The 13,642-nt window shown below is 50.1% G+C and overlaps 2 protein-coding genes and 1 pseudogene across 2 annotated transcripts; 2 read left to right on the forward strand and 1 right to left on the reverse strand.

Moving 5' to 3' along the window:
* The first annotated feature begins 4,239 nt into the window (after nucleotides 1–4,239).
* LOC120660912 (tuliposide A-converting enzyme 1, chloroplastic-like) lies at nucleotides 4,240–5,514 on the forward strand. Its single transcript, XM_039939572.1, has one exon. The coding sequence runs from the start codon at nucleotides 4,401–4,403 to the stop codon at nucleotides 5,358–5,360; it is 960 nt and encodes a 319-aa protein (XP_039795506.1). The 5' UTR covers nucleotides 4,240–4,400; the 3' UTR covers nucleotides 5,361–5,514.
* Nucleotides 5,515–5,535: 21 nt separating this feature from the next.
* Nucleotides 5,536–7,039, forward strand: LOC120660913 (annotated as a pseudogene).
* Nucleotides 7,040–10,478: 3,439 nt separating this feature from the next.
* On the reverse strand, nucleotides 10,479–13,120 carry LOC120662700 (probable carboxylesterase 2). The gene is made up of 3 exons (XM_039941795.1): nucleotides 13,067–13,120; nucleotides 11,269–11,717; nucleotides 10,479–10,582 (listed from the first exon to the last, which is right to left on the reverse strand). The coding sequence occupies exons 1-2, from the start codon at nucleotides 13,118–13,120 to the stop codon at nucleotides 11,298–11,300; spliced, it is 474 nt and encodes a 157-aa protein (XP_039797729.1). The 3' UTR covers nucleotides 10,479–10,582; nucleotides 11,269–11,297.
* Between the last annotated feature and the right edge of the window lie 522 nt (nucleotides 13,121–13,642).

Raw genomic sequence — 13,642 nt, forward strand, 5'->3', positions numbered from 1 at the left:
TTAGACCCCATGCCCTCCCTAATAAATAACTTTACTCCTTCTTTGACCACAATAAATATAGTAAAAAATATCATAATTCCATTTTGATACCTAAAATAATATATTACTTAAATAATATTGGCACCACATTAGGGTGCCCAAAATATATATCAAGTGCAACAACGGACTGTACATCATGACATCTATACGAAAATAGCGAAATGATGCATTTGTCTACGTTACTTCAAAATGTTGTACATTTACTTATATACCATAATTGCTACTCTACGCATGATCTAAAATCTTTACCAACTACAATACTACGACATAAAATACAAGTCCTACGCGGCTTTGCCGCGTGCCTTTCTAGTTGATTATCGATTCGCCCACCAGCGTTGTACGGGCCTTGGGATCAAGAACTGTGTCACATGCTCGCATCGCCACGGTGCCGCTGCCGCACCGCGTCATCGTCGCTGTCTCGCTGACGATAGCGTGCTACATCTCTGATTCATGGGCAATGGTTTACTAACACGGACTCCGCGTCTAAGCTAGTGTCCAAAAATTTGGAGGAAGATGTGGGGGAGTATTCACGAATATTATGACGAGCTGGGCCGCGGCGAGACAAAATCTGAAGAGGAGGCAAGGTGAAAAAAAAAAGAAATCCACAATACACACAGGGCGAGCGCATGTTATGGCGCTGTATGGCCCGCGCCATACCTCCGCTCGCCTCTGCGCCGCGCCCTGCGACACCTCCGCCCGACGCTCGCGCCGCCTCCACGGCGCCGCCCCACGCCGCCTCCGCCCTACCTCCACCCGCCTCCGCACCGCCTCCGCCCTGCCTCCACCTGCCTCCGCGCTGACACCCCCCCCTCTGCATCGCCGCCTCCGCCCTGCCTTCACCCGCCTCCCCCCCCCCCGCGCCGCCGTCCCGCGCCGCCTCCGCCCGGCCTCCACCCGCCTCCGCGCTGCATCCCCCCCCCCCCCCGCCTCTGCATCGCCGCCCAGCGCCGCCTCCGCCCCGCCGCCACACCTAAATTTTGGTTCATTCTCCGCCACTTAATACACACACCTATTTTTCTATTGATTACACAATACAACTCATGCATACTTACCTCTATGAACGCATCCTACTCCTATGAGCATTTTTGAAAACTAATGTGTTCTCGAGATTGATGAAGTTGGAACATCGACTACCACTAAAAGTACAGCGCTATTAAATCCTGAAATATTTGTTCCAACGAGGAGTCGAACTCAGGATCAGAACTGCTACTTAGGCTCTTGTAACCGACTGAATGTCCTTTCACATGCACACCTATTCATATGCTGATTTGTATGTCCTAGAGGAACGGTGTGATTTGATTATAAACAAACCTTCAGCAACCATCTAGTGCACGACGCAGCCATAGCTGCCGCGCTGAAAGATGTCGAGGAATTATTTTCAATAGCAGCTAGGTGCGCGCACTGCCGTGTATGAGCAATGATATAAATGCTAAAGTTTAGCTTTTAATTTTAGTCTATTCAAGTAGATCAGGAACTAAAAATTAACCCTAAATGTGGTCTAAATATAAACTAATTGTGGGATAGTTAGCACCAATATGCTCCAACTACTTAGATCCTGTTTATATTGGTCCCACCTAGCTAATTCATTAGCTGATTAGCTAGAATAGTTAGCACCAATATGCTCCAACTACTTAGATCCTGTTTATATTGGTCCCACCTAGCTAATTCATTAGCTGATTAGCTAGAATTAACTGGGTTGAATCAGGTAACCAGCTAATTGGATAATTGTTCTTTAGCTTGTTAGAGGAGGTTTAGCTGCAGATTAGCGGATCATGTTTGGATCTACCCTAACTAAAATTAGCTAATCCTGATAAAAACTGGCTTGTGGAACTATGACACGTACTCCTGCTAATGGGGCGGGGCTTGATGAGTTTTTTGGGTGGGTTTTAATACGGGTACTATTAGATGGGTGGAAACGGGTGACACTATGAAATGGGTTGGGGCGGGTTGGGTTGACGACATAGACGGGTTGGGACGGGTTGGGGCGCTATGGTAGTAGATCGGCACGTAAGTCGCATATCATCTTCCATAGTGACTTCGGGTTGGGGCGGGTTGGGGCATTGGGCCGACGGGGTGGGTCGGGGCGGGTGGTAGTTAGGGCTCTTGAAATATGGGTAGGGGCAGATTTGGGGTGGGTTCAACCCCATTAGCAGGCGTAATGACACGTAAGGTTACCTGCCACATGTACATAAGGTACTAAGGTTGTTCATACTCGTCCTTCTCTATTTCTATCCTCCGAAAGAAATATTTCATCTTAGTCATCGAGATTATCTCCTCTATACCAAATTTTCCTGCACTCATCCATCCTCCATATCTCTCCTCTATATCAACTACCAGCAAATAGAGCCCACACAGCAAAATTTTCTCTTTTTTTACTCTCCCGGCGCCCTCCCTCCCTACCTCCTCTCTCTCGGTGGATCTTGAGCGCCACTCCCTCCCCCACCGCGCCGCCCTCCTCCTGCGCCGCTCCGTCAGCGGCAGCGGGCGGATCCACGACCCTCCTCCCTCTGGCCGCGCCTCCTCCTTCGGTCGTGCCATTCTCCTCCAGCCGCGACTCCTGCTCCGGATGGGTCACGACAGCGCGGATCCGCTCATCCCTAGAGCGGATTTGGCGAGGACGACAGCGGATCGGGAGCTCAAGCTTCGCCACGCCTCCTTGGCGCTTGAGCTCAATCGCGCCTTCCTTCGCTCGGCCTCCCTCCTCGGCGCTCAAGCTCGGCCGGCCTCGAGCTCTGCGGTGGCTCCTTGCGGCGGCGGCGGCGAAGCAGTAGAAGGAGGAGGCGGCTCCTCGCGCCGACGGCTTAGGCTCCTCGCTGCGGCGGCGGCGGCTCCTCGTAGCGGCAGCCCCTCCCTCCTCCTTCCTCCCTCCGCCTCCGCCGCAAGCTCCGGCCGCCTCGAGCTCCGCCGCGCTGAGCTCGGGTGGATCTGGATGGGAGCTCGTGCTGGAGCGGATTTGGGCGGAAGCTCGAGTTCTCTCTCTCCGTCCGGGTGCTCGTCGGCCGCCTCCGCAGGCAGGTCTGCAGTCCGCCTGCTCCGCGCCGGGGCGGTTGGGATGGCATGCGGACGCACGACCCCCGCGCCACGTCCGCACATAGCGGCCTCCTCTACCTCCACTCGGAATAGCGGAGGCAAGCCCTTCTGCTTGTTTACCGAACGTTATAGCGGACGCCGCTGCAGGCCACTTTCCTATATATGCATACTATGACGCCGCTGCAGGCCATTTTTCTGTATATGCATACTCATACTTATTGATGGCAACGAATAAAATCCGCACGGATACTGACTTTGCAAATCCACACCCGCAAATCTAAACCCGTGCCCGCACCCGCGCCCGCTACCCGCCACGGGTATAAAACAATTCCCGTACCCGCTATTCGCGGATACCCGTATACCCGCGGGCACACCCGTTTACCCGCAAGTTTTAGAAAATCAAGCACACAAATATATTTTAATAGCATGTAAATATTAATATATCAATGAATGCACATCTATATCTTAGCACTAATAAATTATAGCCCAACAAACAACATATCAACATTATTTATTTAAGAAAATAAATAAGTTTGAGCAAATAAATAAACTAGTCTCATACATAATACATCAAAAGAACCATTATTTACGGGTTTGCGGATTCGGGTATCAATTTTACAAACCTGTTAGATGATATCCAATGGGTTTAAAGTTGTACCCGCATCCGTGCCCGCGGGCACAAACTCATATCCATATCCGCGCCCATCGGGTTTGGTATCCGCGGGTACGCGGATATTTTGTAACCGTAACCATCTATAATCATACTCCAGTACCGTTTACCTGGTGCCGGTGTGAACAGCCTAAACCCACCCCTTGTTTAGTTACAAAATTCAAAATTCCAAATCTATCACATCGAACGAGAATCTTACATGCATGGAGTATTAAATCTAGACAAAAAACTAATTGCATAGTTAGCTTGTAAATTACAAGAGGAATCTAATGAGTCTAATTAGACCATAATTAGATACTAAATTGATACATTAACTGCTACAGTAACCGTGTGCTATTGATGAACTAACTAGTCTTAATAAATTCATCTCGAAATTTACAGATAAGTTATGTAATTAGTTTTATAATTAGACTATATTTAATACTTTAAACATGAAAACATTCCATTTCCAAAAGTTCACAACTAAACAGCTCAATTAGACGAGTGATACCTTGCCCACGTGTGCCACCACCTTCTTTGAAATTTCCGCTCCTCCTATAAGTACTAACAGATAGGCTGGTGTGGCGTGAAAGCTAGCTCTGTAGACCGCGACAAGAAACGTCAAACAATCAGCTCGTCACCAGTCACTACTCCCCCACTTCCCTTCCCACCCACACTCGCCATGGATCCGAGCTCGGAAGTCATACTGGATTGTCCATTCTTCCGCATCTACAGCGACCGGCGCATCGACCGCCTGATCGGCACCACCACTGTGCCGCCCAGCTTCGACGCCAGTACCGGCGTCACGTCGAAGGAGGTCGTCATCGACGGCGACACCGACCTCTCCATTCGCCTCTACCTCCCGGACACGGCCTCCCGATCCGATGTCGGCAGCAAGAAGCTCCCCGTGCTCGTCTACTACCACGTTGGCGGTTTCGTCACCCAGTCAGCGGCGTCGCCGGTGTACCAGCGCTTCCTCAACTCCCTGGCCGCGAGGGCCGGCCTGCTCCTCGTCTCCGTGAACTACCGCCTCGCGCCCGAGCACCCGCTGCCGGCCGGCTACGAGGACTCCCTCCGCGCGCTCAAGTGGGCGGTCTCTGGCAGCGGGGACCCCTGGCTGTCGCAGCACGGCGACCTCGGCGTCCTCTTCCTGGCCGGCGACAGCGACGGCGGGAACATCGTCTACAACGTCGCGATGATGGCCGCGGCCGAAGGCGAGGCGGGCTCGGCGGCGGGGGCGCGGATCGAGGGCGCGGTCCTGCTCCACGCGGGGTTCGGCGGGAGGGAGCCCATCGACGGGGAGACGACGGAGTGGGCGGCGTTCTCGGAGAAGCTGTGGTCGTTCGCGTGCCCCGAGGCGACGGACGGCGCGGACGATCCGCGGATGAACCCCTTGGTCGCCGCGGCGCCGAGCCTGCGGAACCTTCCGTGCAAGAGGGTCCTCGTCTGCGCGGCGGAGCGGGACTCGCTGCGGCCGAGGGACAGGGCGTACTACGAGGCCCTCGCGGCGAGCGGGTGGAGCGGCGCGGTGGAGTGGTTCGAGTCCCTGGGCCAGGAGCATGTCTTCTTCCTCTTCAAGCCCGGTTGCGATGAGGCCGTGGTGCTCATGGACCGGCTCGTCGCTTTCTTCGCCGGGAAATGAATGCGTCGTCTTGCGTGACAACGGCCACATTGGTCCCCATTGGTCGAGACCAATGGAACAACAAGCCAAGATGCACCTGATTGCTGAATTCAATAATCAGATTTTTCTGTTGAAAAATTGCTCTCGGAGTCTAAGACTAATATATGTTGTGCTATCGCCGATCGCTTTTGTCTCAGTTCGTGGCAGTCAGTCTTCTTCTTCTTCTTCTCCACTCGTACCATTTGGTTTTCAACCATAATCACATCCCTTTCAATTTCAAAGGGTCGGAGGCGGCGTTTCTCGACCAGGGAACGTCAACCCCGTCCTGGAACGCAGGGTAAGTATAATGTCGACGGCGAAAGGAACGAATCCAATCATGCATCAGCTCAAGGGTCCGACACTTCATCTTAATTCCTAAACACAGTCCTTTCCCCTGCTCCAGGCTCCAGCTAGCTAGTCATGGATCCATCCACAAAATTGGTATTCGATTCGCCGCTCCTCCGCGTTCACCACGACGGCCGTGTCGAGCGCTTCTACGGGACGGAGACCACCCTGCCGGGCTTTGATGCCGTCACCAGGGTCTCCTCCAAGGACGTCGTCGTCAACGGCGCCACCGGCGTCTTTGCCCGCCTCTACATCCCCGACCACCTCCTCACCGCCGAGCATAAGAAGGTGCCCATCCTCGTGTACTTCCACGGCGGCGGCTTCGTGGTCGACTCGGCCGTCTCTCCGGCGTACCACAGGTACCTCAACTCCGTTGCCTCCAAGGCCGGTGTCCTAGCGGTGTCGGTCAACTACCGTCTCGCCCCGGAGCACCCGCTTCCAGCGGCCTACGACGACTCGTGGGCAGCGCTCAGCGGGGCCGCCGATCCGTGGCTGTCCGGCCACGGCGACACCAGCCGTGTCTTCTTGGCCGGCGACAGCGGAGGCGCCAACATCGTTCACAACATAGCGATCATGGCAGGTGCTCGCGGTGGTTTGCCTTCCGGGGTCTCTTTGGCGGGGGCGATTCTGCTGCATCCTATGTTTTCCGGAAAGGAGCCGATCGACGGCGAGTCGAGAGAGACGAGGGAGATGACGGAGAAGCTCTGGCTGCTTATTAGTCCGGGGAGCACGGAAGGTCTGGACGATCCGAGGTTGAACCCCATGGCCGACGAGCGCCGAGCTTGCAGAACCTGGTATGCCGGAAGCTGCTTGTTTGCTCGGCCGAGGGAGATTACCACGCGCGGGCAAGGGCCGCGGCGTACTACCAGGCGGTGAAGGAGAGTGGTTGGTGCGGTTCGGTGGAGTGGTTGGAGTCCGTCGGCGAGGAGCATGTGTTCTTCCTCCACAAGCCGGAGTGCGAGGAGTCCTTGGCACTGATGGACAGGTTGGTCGCCTTCCTTGGCCAAGACTGAATGAATCATTGCGGCCGGTGCGTATTGCAATTTCAGTACTCAACTTTTGTGTTGCGATGTACGAGTAGCTAAACGTCGTAATCGTACGGCCGCTGTAATAAAAGCTGTTCCTTTACTTATAAGTGTATAAGTCGAAGCACTCTACTGATTTTTGTAAGAGCTGTTGTAATCAGAAGTTCTAGTAAGGGTTGGAATGAACGGATGTCAGTGTCATACCCTTAAATTTTTCTGTATTTTCAGTACGCGAAATGTGGCAAGAGTTTGAAAGAAACATCCACAGAAATGGATCCATTTTTAGTTTTATGATTCGAGTGATCGAAATGTGAGATGGAGGTCTTGGGTTGTGAATGCAGTGAACCAAAAGATGAGTTATTGGCTAAATTCAGTCCCAAAGAAACAGTGTCCATCGGTAGCTCAAAGTTAAAAAGCAGCAGGTTGCGTGCCTACGGCAGACAATCTTCCAGCGATCACGTGCTGTCTGTGGCTATCGAAGCACGGCGACTCCACCCGATCTTCTAGGCCGGAGAGGATGGAGATGCCAACATTGTTCACAGCATAGGCCCCGTTTAGGGCACGTACAATGCGCACGCGCTATTGAGAACCGTAAACATGCAACGATTTTTTGCAACCCCCCCGGAGCTGCAGTTACCACCCACCCGTCGCTACATCCGTCTGTGGTTTGTTCTCGTGCTCCCAAGCGAATCGGCGACGAACCCGCCCATTGTACGACGGGCTGCGGGGAGCCAACGGAGGCAAAGATCCGCTGCGTTGTGGTGAGATCGTTTCGCATCCAAGGTTCGCGCCTACCACATCTCCAAAAATCTCTTCCACGCTCTCCCTGAAATACTCCCTCTGCGTCCCCCCATCCAACCCTAGCTCATGTTCCGGCCACCATGTCGCGGTACGCACGGAAGGAGGCGGCAGTGGTGGTGGCGCAAGATCTACTGAAGGAGGATGCGGCTCGGATGCACAAGGCAGTTGCAACGCAATCGCAGAATGATGCGGAAGGCCCAGGGAAGAGCTCGGGTGCCGCTTGTGCCGGAGCAGAGTAGTTCGGGCTGGGTGGCGCGTGTGCCAAAGCAGAGGAGTTCAGGATATGGCGAGGCGGCTACTCCACCAGAGTCCTTCACCGACGGCAGCTGCTTCTTCAACGCTAGCGCCGGCAGCTTCTTCAGCAGTGCCAAACAAAGCCCCGTCGCTCAACCATGGAATTCTCAATCTTCAGATCCTGCAACATGGTACTCTCTCAGTTTTGCTCAATGTTTATGTTGCTGATGTGAAGCAGTGTACACGAGTGTAGAACTATGATTTGGCAGTAATGGTTGAGCATGATTTTTTTCCCTTGATCGATTTAGTAATGGTACTCTGTCTCAGTTATGTTGCTGGTAGTTGTTATCATGAATTATTTCAAGTTTTATGAAGTTCATGCGGATCTACCCATGTGTTGTATGTATATCTAACCATACATGTCTAACGAAACAAGAATATGGCTATGTCTAATGAAACAAGAATACTCATGACTGTTGTAGTGTGTTAAAACAAGGTTATGGCTAATGAGTACCCAGCCTCTAGAGTAAGCAGGTAGTATATTTTGAAACATGAGTGAGTTGATCCATCCATCCTAATATTGCCTACTTATTGCAGGGGGGATGCAACACCTCCTGGAAGCTTCACAAACTTTATCCAACCTAACTTGTCTCAACAATTTAATTTTGTTGGAGAATCTTCTCAGTTTGCCTCCATTCAAGCCGCCACAAAGTTCGCAAGATTTTGGGTACCCCAAAATTTTCAGTCAAAAGAAGAATTCTCGACTTTCCTAATTCATCAAGGGACAATACATATGTTAATGTTGACAGCGGTGATAAGGCACCTAAGACTGAGAAGCGAATCTTTTGGACACAAGATGAAGATGTCAGGATGGTGAGTCTCATTGCAATTTATGGTGTTTGAAGTTTTTTACGTACCATACTACTTATTACATTTACAGATGAGCTCTGGGCAGCTCAACTCAACAGACCCAACCATCGGTACCATCGGTGCTGATAGGAAGAATGACCAATATTGGACTGATGTTGAGGCTACGTACAATGAGACTACACCATGTTATAGGCGCAGAAATGCCAAGCAAATCAATGATCGTTTCCATAATGTAAATAAGAGGACTGACCTTTTTCATAATGCTTGGTTGAAGGCTATAATGATTTATACAAGCTATAATGAACAAATCTGGATTGAGAAGGCCCATGTACTCTATATAAAAGACAATGAGAAACTTAATCTAGGTCGTTTTGTGTTGATGGAAGTATGGGACACTATTAAAACTGAAGCAAAGTGAATTACATACAACAATGGGCTCAAAGCAGCAAGAAAAAGAAAGGGTTCATGCAGGGAGAAGGAAGGAGATGATAGTAGCCGTATAGATGAAGATCGACTTTACGAACAACCAAGACCAATGGGGCAAAAAACTGCTAAAAAGCTAAAATATGCCAAAAGTAAGGAGGTGGACCATATTGATCTTGAGGAGCTGGATAAATTTGATAAAATACAGTGTGAAGAGCATGCAAACAGGTTGAAAGTATTGGAAGTGCAGCAAAAGTTATCATTTGAGAAGATCAAACAAGCAAAGCTTGCCCATCTTGCAGCAAAAGAACAAGAAGAGGCAGCAGAGAAACAAAGGGACGCAAAAAAAAAAAAGAATTGGAGACTAGAATATTTGACACATACAATCGCCTGTTGTTAATGGATGTTTCTTTGATGTCTAATGAAGAAAAGTTAGATCATGCAGATACTATGAGGTGTTTGAAAAAGAAATTATTTGCTAACAATTGAGGTTAGTTTCCTAAAAAATAAGTAGCACTGCTGATATGTCATCTTCTGAAACATGACCATTTCTGCAATTCATGTCATTTTTAGGTTATAAAATCTGTCATTTTAGAGACATGACCATGGAGGCTGATCTGTTTCTTGTTGCTGTCAAGTGTGAACTGTCAAGTGTTTCTTGTTGCTGTCAAGTGTGAACTGTCAGGTATTATTTTCTTGTTGTTCTCAAGTATTATACATTCTTGTTTTAAGAGTCACGCGAATTATTTCAATATATTATGCATTCTCTCATGTATGCAACAAAAATAGCTACAAGGATCAAGTATGCACTAGATTACCATAATTTCTGTGTCAAAGGGTGAATTAAATACCTTGCAGACAGACAAACAGACAATCCATTGTACAAGCTGTCTGTTTGTGCCAAGAAGACGACAACCGTCTGCAATGTTGTACTTGCCCTTAGGAGGGCTTTTATCGGATTCAGCTTCAACTATTTCGCGCAAATTGAAGCACTATAGCATGAAGCTGTTTTGTAAACTGAGGTAAAAATAAACTAGAATATGGATGAAGCTACTTGTTTTACTTCACCGTTTTGACTTCACTTGTGATTTGTGAAACCATTTTAGGAGGAGCCCTCGGTCATGGCGGGTGCTCACCATGGTTTGCCTTCATGCGCCCTTGCTGAGGGGGCAATTCCAGTGCATCCAGTGGCAGAGCCAGAACTTAGGGGGGGAGCTTTTGGTAATTAAGGTGCTAAATCAATAATTAGTGTCAAATTTACTATTCATTTAATGGAAATTTTGCATGGCAAGGGGGCCATAGCCCACTTTTGCCTACACCTAGCTCCGCGCAGTGACTGCATCCTTATGTTTGAAGGAAAGGAACTGGTGGAAAATTCTACTGCATCCCATGTCTTTGGCGTTGAGCCGCTGAGGGATCAGGTGGTTGCTTTCTTTGGCAGCGACTGAATCAGAGAGGCCGGCCAGAATTGAAATTTGTGCAATATACTATTTGGAAAAATTAGATCTGTACCATTAAAAAATTTCAAAGTTAAATATATATCATCGTGACTCACATGTCATTTCATTTCAGATGAAATAAGAACACTCCTTTGGATCAAAGGTGTAATAAAAACTACTTAGTACTCGAGTACTCGTAATGCGTGTAATAAAAACTATTGTTCCTTTCTGGCACAAATGTTATCAGAAGCACTAACCGCACTGCAACTCTGATAAAATAATGCTCCTTTATTTACAAGTCTAAGCATAAGTACTGCCATTTGTACTGTTGGTGCAATAAAAGTTCTTTCTGAATAAAGAGTGGAATGGAAGACTAGTTAAAAAGTACTTGTCTGTGCAGGTAGTTCAAAAGAAGCATCCACTGAAATGGATCAATTTCTAATTTTATGAGGTGAGTTGTCGAATTGTGAGATGAAGTTACTGGGTCGTGAAGCAGAAGCTAAATTTATTTGGCGGAATTCAATTTCAAGGAAATTTTAAAGCACATGGATCGAACACAGGAGGTTGGTTGCCTACTCTAGAAATTCAGTGCCATGCCAATCTCAAATTCTGAATGCGCACCAGAAATTCAGAACCAGGAGTATTCCTGACAGATAAGACAGTTTATTTTTCTTTCAAATCTTGCAATCGGGCCAACAAAATGAAAATCATTAACTGTGTGCCTGTGCATATCTTTGTTGCTAAATCACTCACCAGGTGCCGGACGAACAAGCAAATCAATCTCAACAGCGCCTGACAAAGTCGGCCACGACGGCGAGCTCCTTGGCGTTGTCGCTGCCGTGCTTGGGCAAGAAGACGTGCCCCTCGCCCTTGGTCTCGTAGAACTCGAGCTCCCCGTCCCAGCCGCACTTCTTGATCTCCTCCGCGTACGCCCGCGCCCTCTCCACGAACCAGCACTGCTCCGCCGTGGTCACCAGCACGCGGCGGCACCCGAGCTGCCTCCACTCCTCCGGCGCCGCCATCGGGTTGATGTACGGGTGGTCGAGGCCGAACTTCCCGCCGCAGATGAAGTCCCACGTTGGGTCGAAAATGGCGCGGTAACCGGTGTCCGTGGGCTCCGCGCCCAGCGGCTCCTTCCCCCAGAAGTACGGGTGCAGGAGCACAACGCCGCTGACCGTGTCGCCGTAGCCATCGATGGGTTCCTTCCGCAGCCGTCACGGCGGGAAACAGAGAAGGGAGATGGAGTTGATGGCAGATTGGTAAATAATTCGAAGTTTCAAAATACAGTTTGCAAGTTCAGTTTTTCTCCTTGTTCCCGAGGTCAAACGAAAAACTTTTGAATACGAAAGTTGTTCATAATCTCAAATCCTACAACTTTCATTTTAGGCACAAATTCATTTGAAACTTAGCTTGAAAAGTAAAATTTGAAACTTGGGTGCATTTGAAAATGTCGTATATGCTTCGAAATCCAAATTTTTCTTCCATTTTTGTGTGGCAACTCGAAAAACTTTGAACACGAAAGTTGTTCGTCATTCGAAAACCTATAACATTGGTTTTGGGCAAAAATCCATTTAAGCAACGGTTTAAATTTATTTTGAAAACCTATTTGTTATAATTTGAAAGATAATTTAAACATTTAAAAACTGTGATTTGAAGAACTCGTCATTTCATGTGCAATAATTTCATTTAATGATGCATGCTTTGATGCTGACAACCCTAGATTGGCTATTTAAAAACCTGGGCCGTCACAGGCCGATGTCGAAGCTCAAGATGCGAGATGAGGCGGCTGGCGGGCGGAGCTCGGGGGGAGGGGGGCCGTCGGTGGCGGAGCTTGAGAGGTCCATTCCAGCGGTAGGGGACGGCAGGCAGTGGGGTGGACTATGGCGGTGGAGGGAGAGAAAGAGAGAGATGAGAGGCTGACAGGTGGGGCCTACTTTAGGAAATCGCCTCCACACAATCTAGGGGTGATTTATCCGGTATTGAGAGTTGAGGGGGTTTTCTTCCCGGTATTGTAGTTCAGGGGTAATTCGGACTCCTTGACAAGTGGGGGAGGGTAGAATGGACTTATTCCTAATTTAAATATCTATCTGGACATAGTGAATACTATCTATCTGAACATAGTGAATATCTACGTGCATAGCAAAACAAAACAACCTATAATTTGAAAAGGATGTGTCAGTGTAATGGGAACGAGGTCCCCATAACCCCGGACTCATGTGTGATTAAGAAGGACGGGCCCACCGGCTGCGTCAGCCGACGACGTTAGCCGAGGGCAGCCGTGGGACCCCACCACGAACGACCACGCACTGGGCGTGGGCACCCACTGAGAGCGGGCTAGGCCTGGCCCGGCGCGCGGAGGGAACTTCCTTCCCCTGGAAGACACCCGCCTGGTAAAAAGATCTTTTACCAGGCAGTTATAGCGCCTCGCCGCCGGGCTCCCTGCAGAGCTTGAGGGGGTGCGCGACTTTCCTGTAAGAGCATCATCATTACGGGGATGTCGTGCGCTCAGAAGATAAGACGATAGGCGGCGGACAGCTTATCTCTAAGTTGCCTGTCCCATCGACTTGAAGATGGGCGGTGGCTGGGACCCACCTCCATTTACCATACCCCCGTCACAGTAAAAGACCGTGGTCACCCCGGGCAGAGCTACGGAGTCGGCCAGGGTCACCCCGGCCCGGGAGGGTCCACCGGGCGACCCCGGAGGCCGCCACGTGGACACACTCGCGCCACCCCGGGCGCCCACGGGATGCCCCGGAGCGCTCTGATCGAGCGGAAGGCCCCGGAACGCTCCGGGATAAGAGGACCCGGCGGCCGGTGTCTACGGCCACCCCGGGGTCTCCCGGGCTAACCCCGGACGACTCTGACTGTGGTGGGACCCCAAGTGGCTGCTACAGCAGGCCCGACAAGATGCCTGCCTACCTTACAGGAACAGGACTGTCTGGAAGCCGGCGCCCGCCATGCAAAGAGTGTGTTCACATTAGTTAGAGAGCAACAGAGAAGGCAGATGTAGTCTATAAATAGAAAGATCCCAGGACATGTAAAGGGACCGATCGATTCGGGATCTAACAAGTACACAGGTTCCGGGCTTGGACTTTCCAACTCGGGATCACCAAAGAACCAATCACCA

The sequence above is a fragment of the Panicum virgatum genome, chromosome 2N (genome assembly GCF_016808335.1).
Source record: "Panicum virgatum strain AP13 chromosome 2N, P.virgatum_v5, whole genome shotgun sequence".
In the NCBI taxonomy this organism is placed as follows: Eukaryota; Viridiplantae; Streptophyta; class Magnoliopsida; order Poales; family Poaceae; genus Panicum; species Panicum virgatum.

What these genes read in the sequence shown, in the direction of transcription:
- LOC120660912 (XM_039939572.1), top strand. Translation starts at nt 4,401, where the DNA reads ATGGATCCGAGCTCGGAAGTCATACTGGATTGTCCATTCTTCCGCATC.
- LOC120662700 (XM_039941795.1), bottom strand. Translation starts at nt 13,120, where the DNA reads ATGGTAAATGGAGGTGGGTCCCAGCCACCGCCCATCTTCAAGTCGATG. An exon ending in TCTTCAAGTCGATGGGACAG is followed by an intron (nt 11,718 to 13,066) that starts GCAACTTAGAGA and finishes CGGCTGCGGAAG; the next exon opens with GAACCCATCGATGGCTACGG.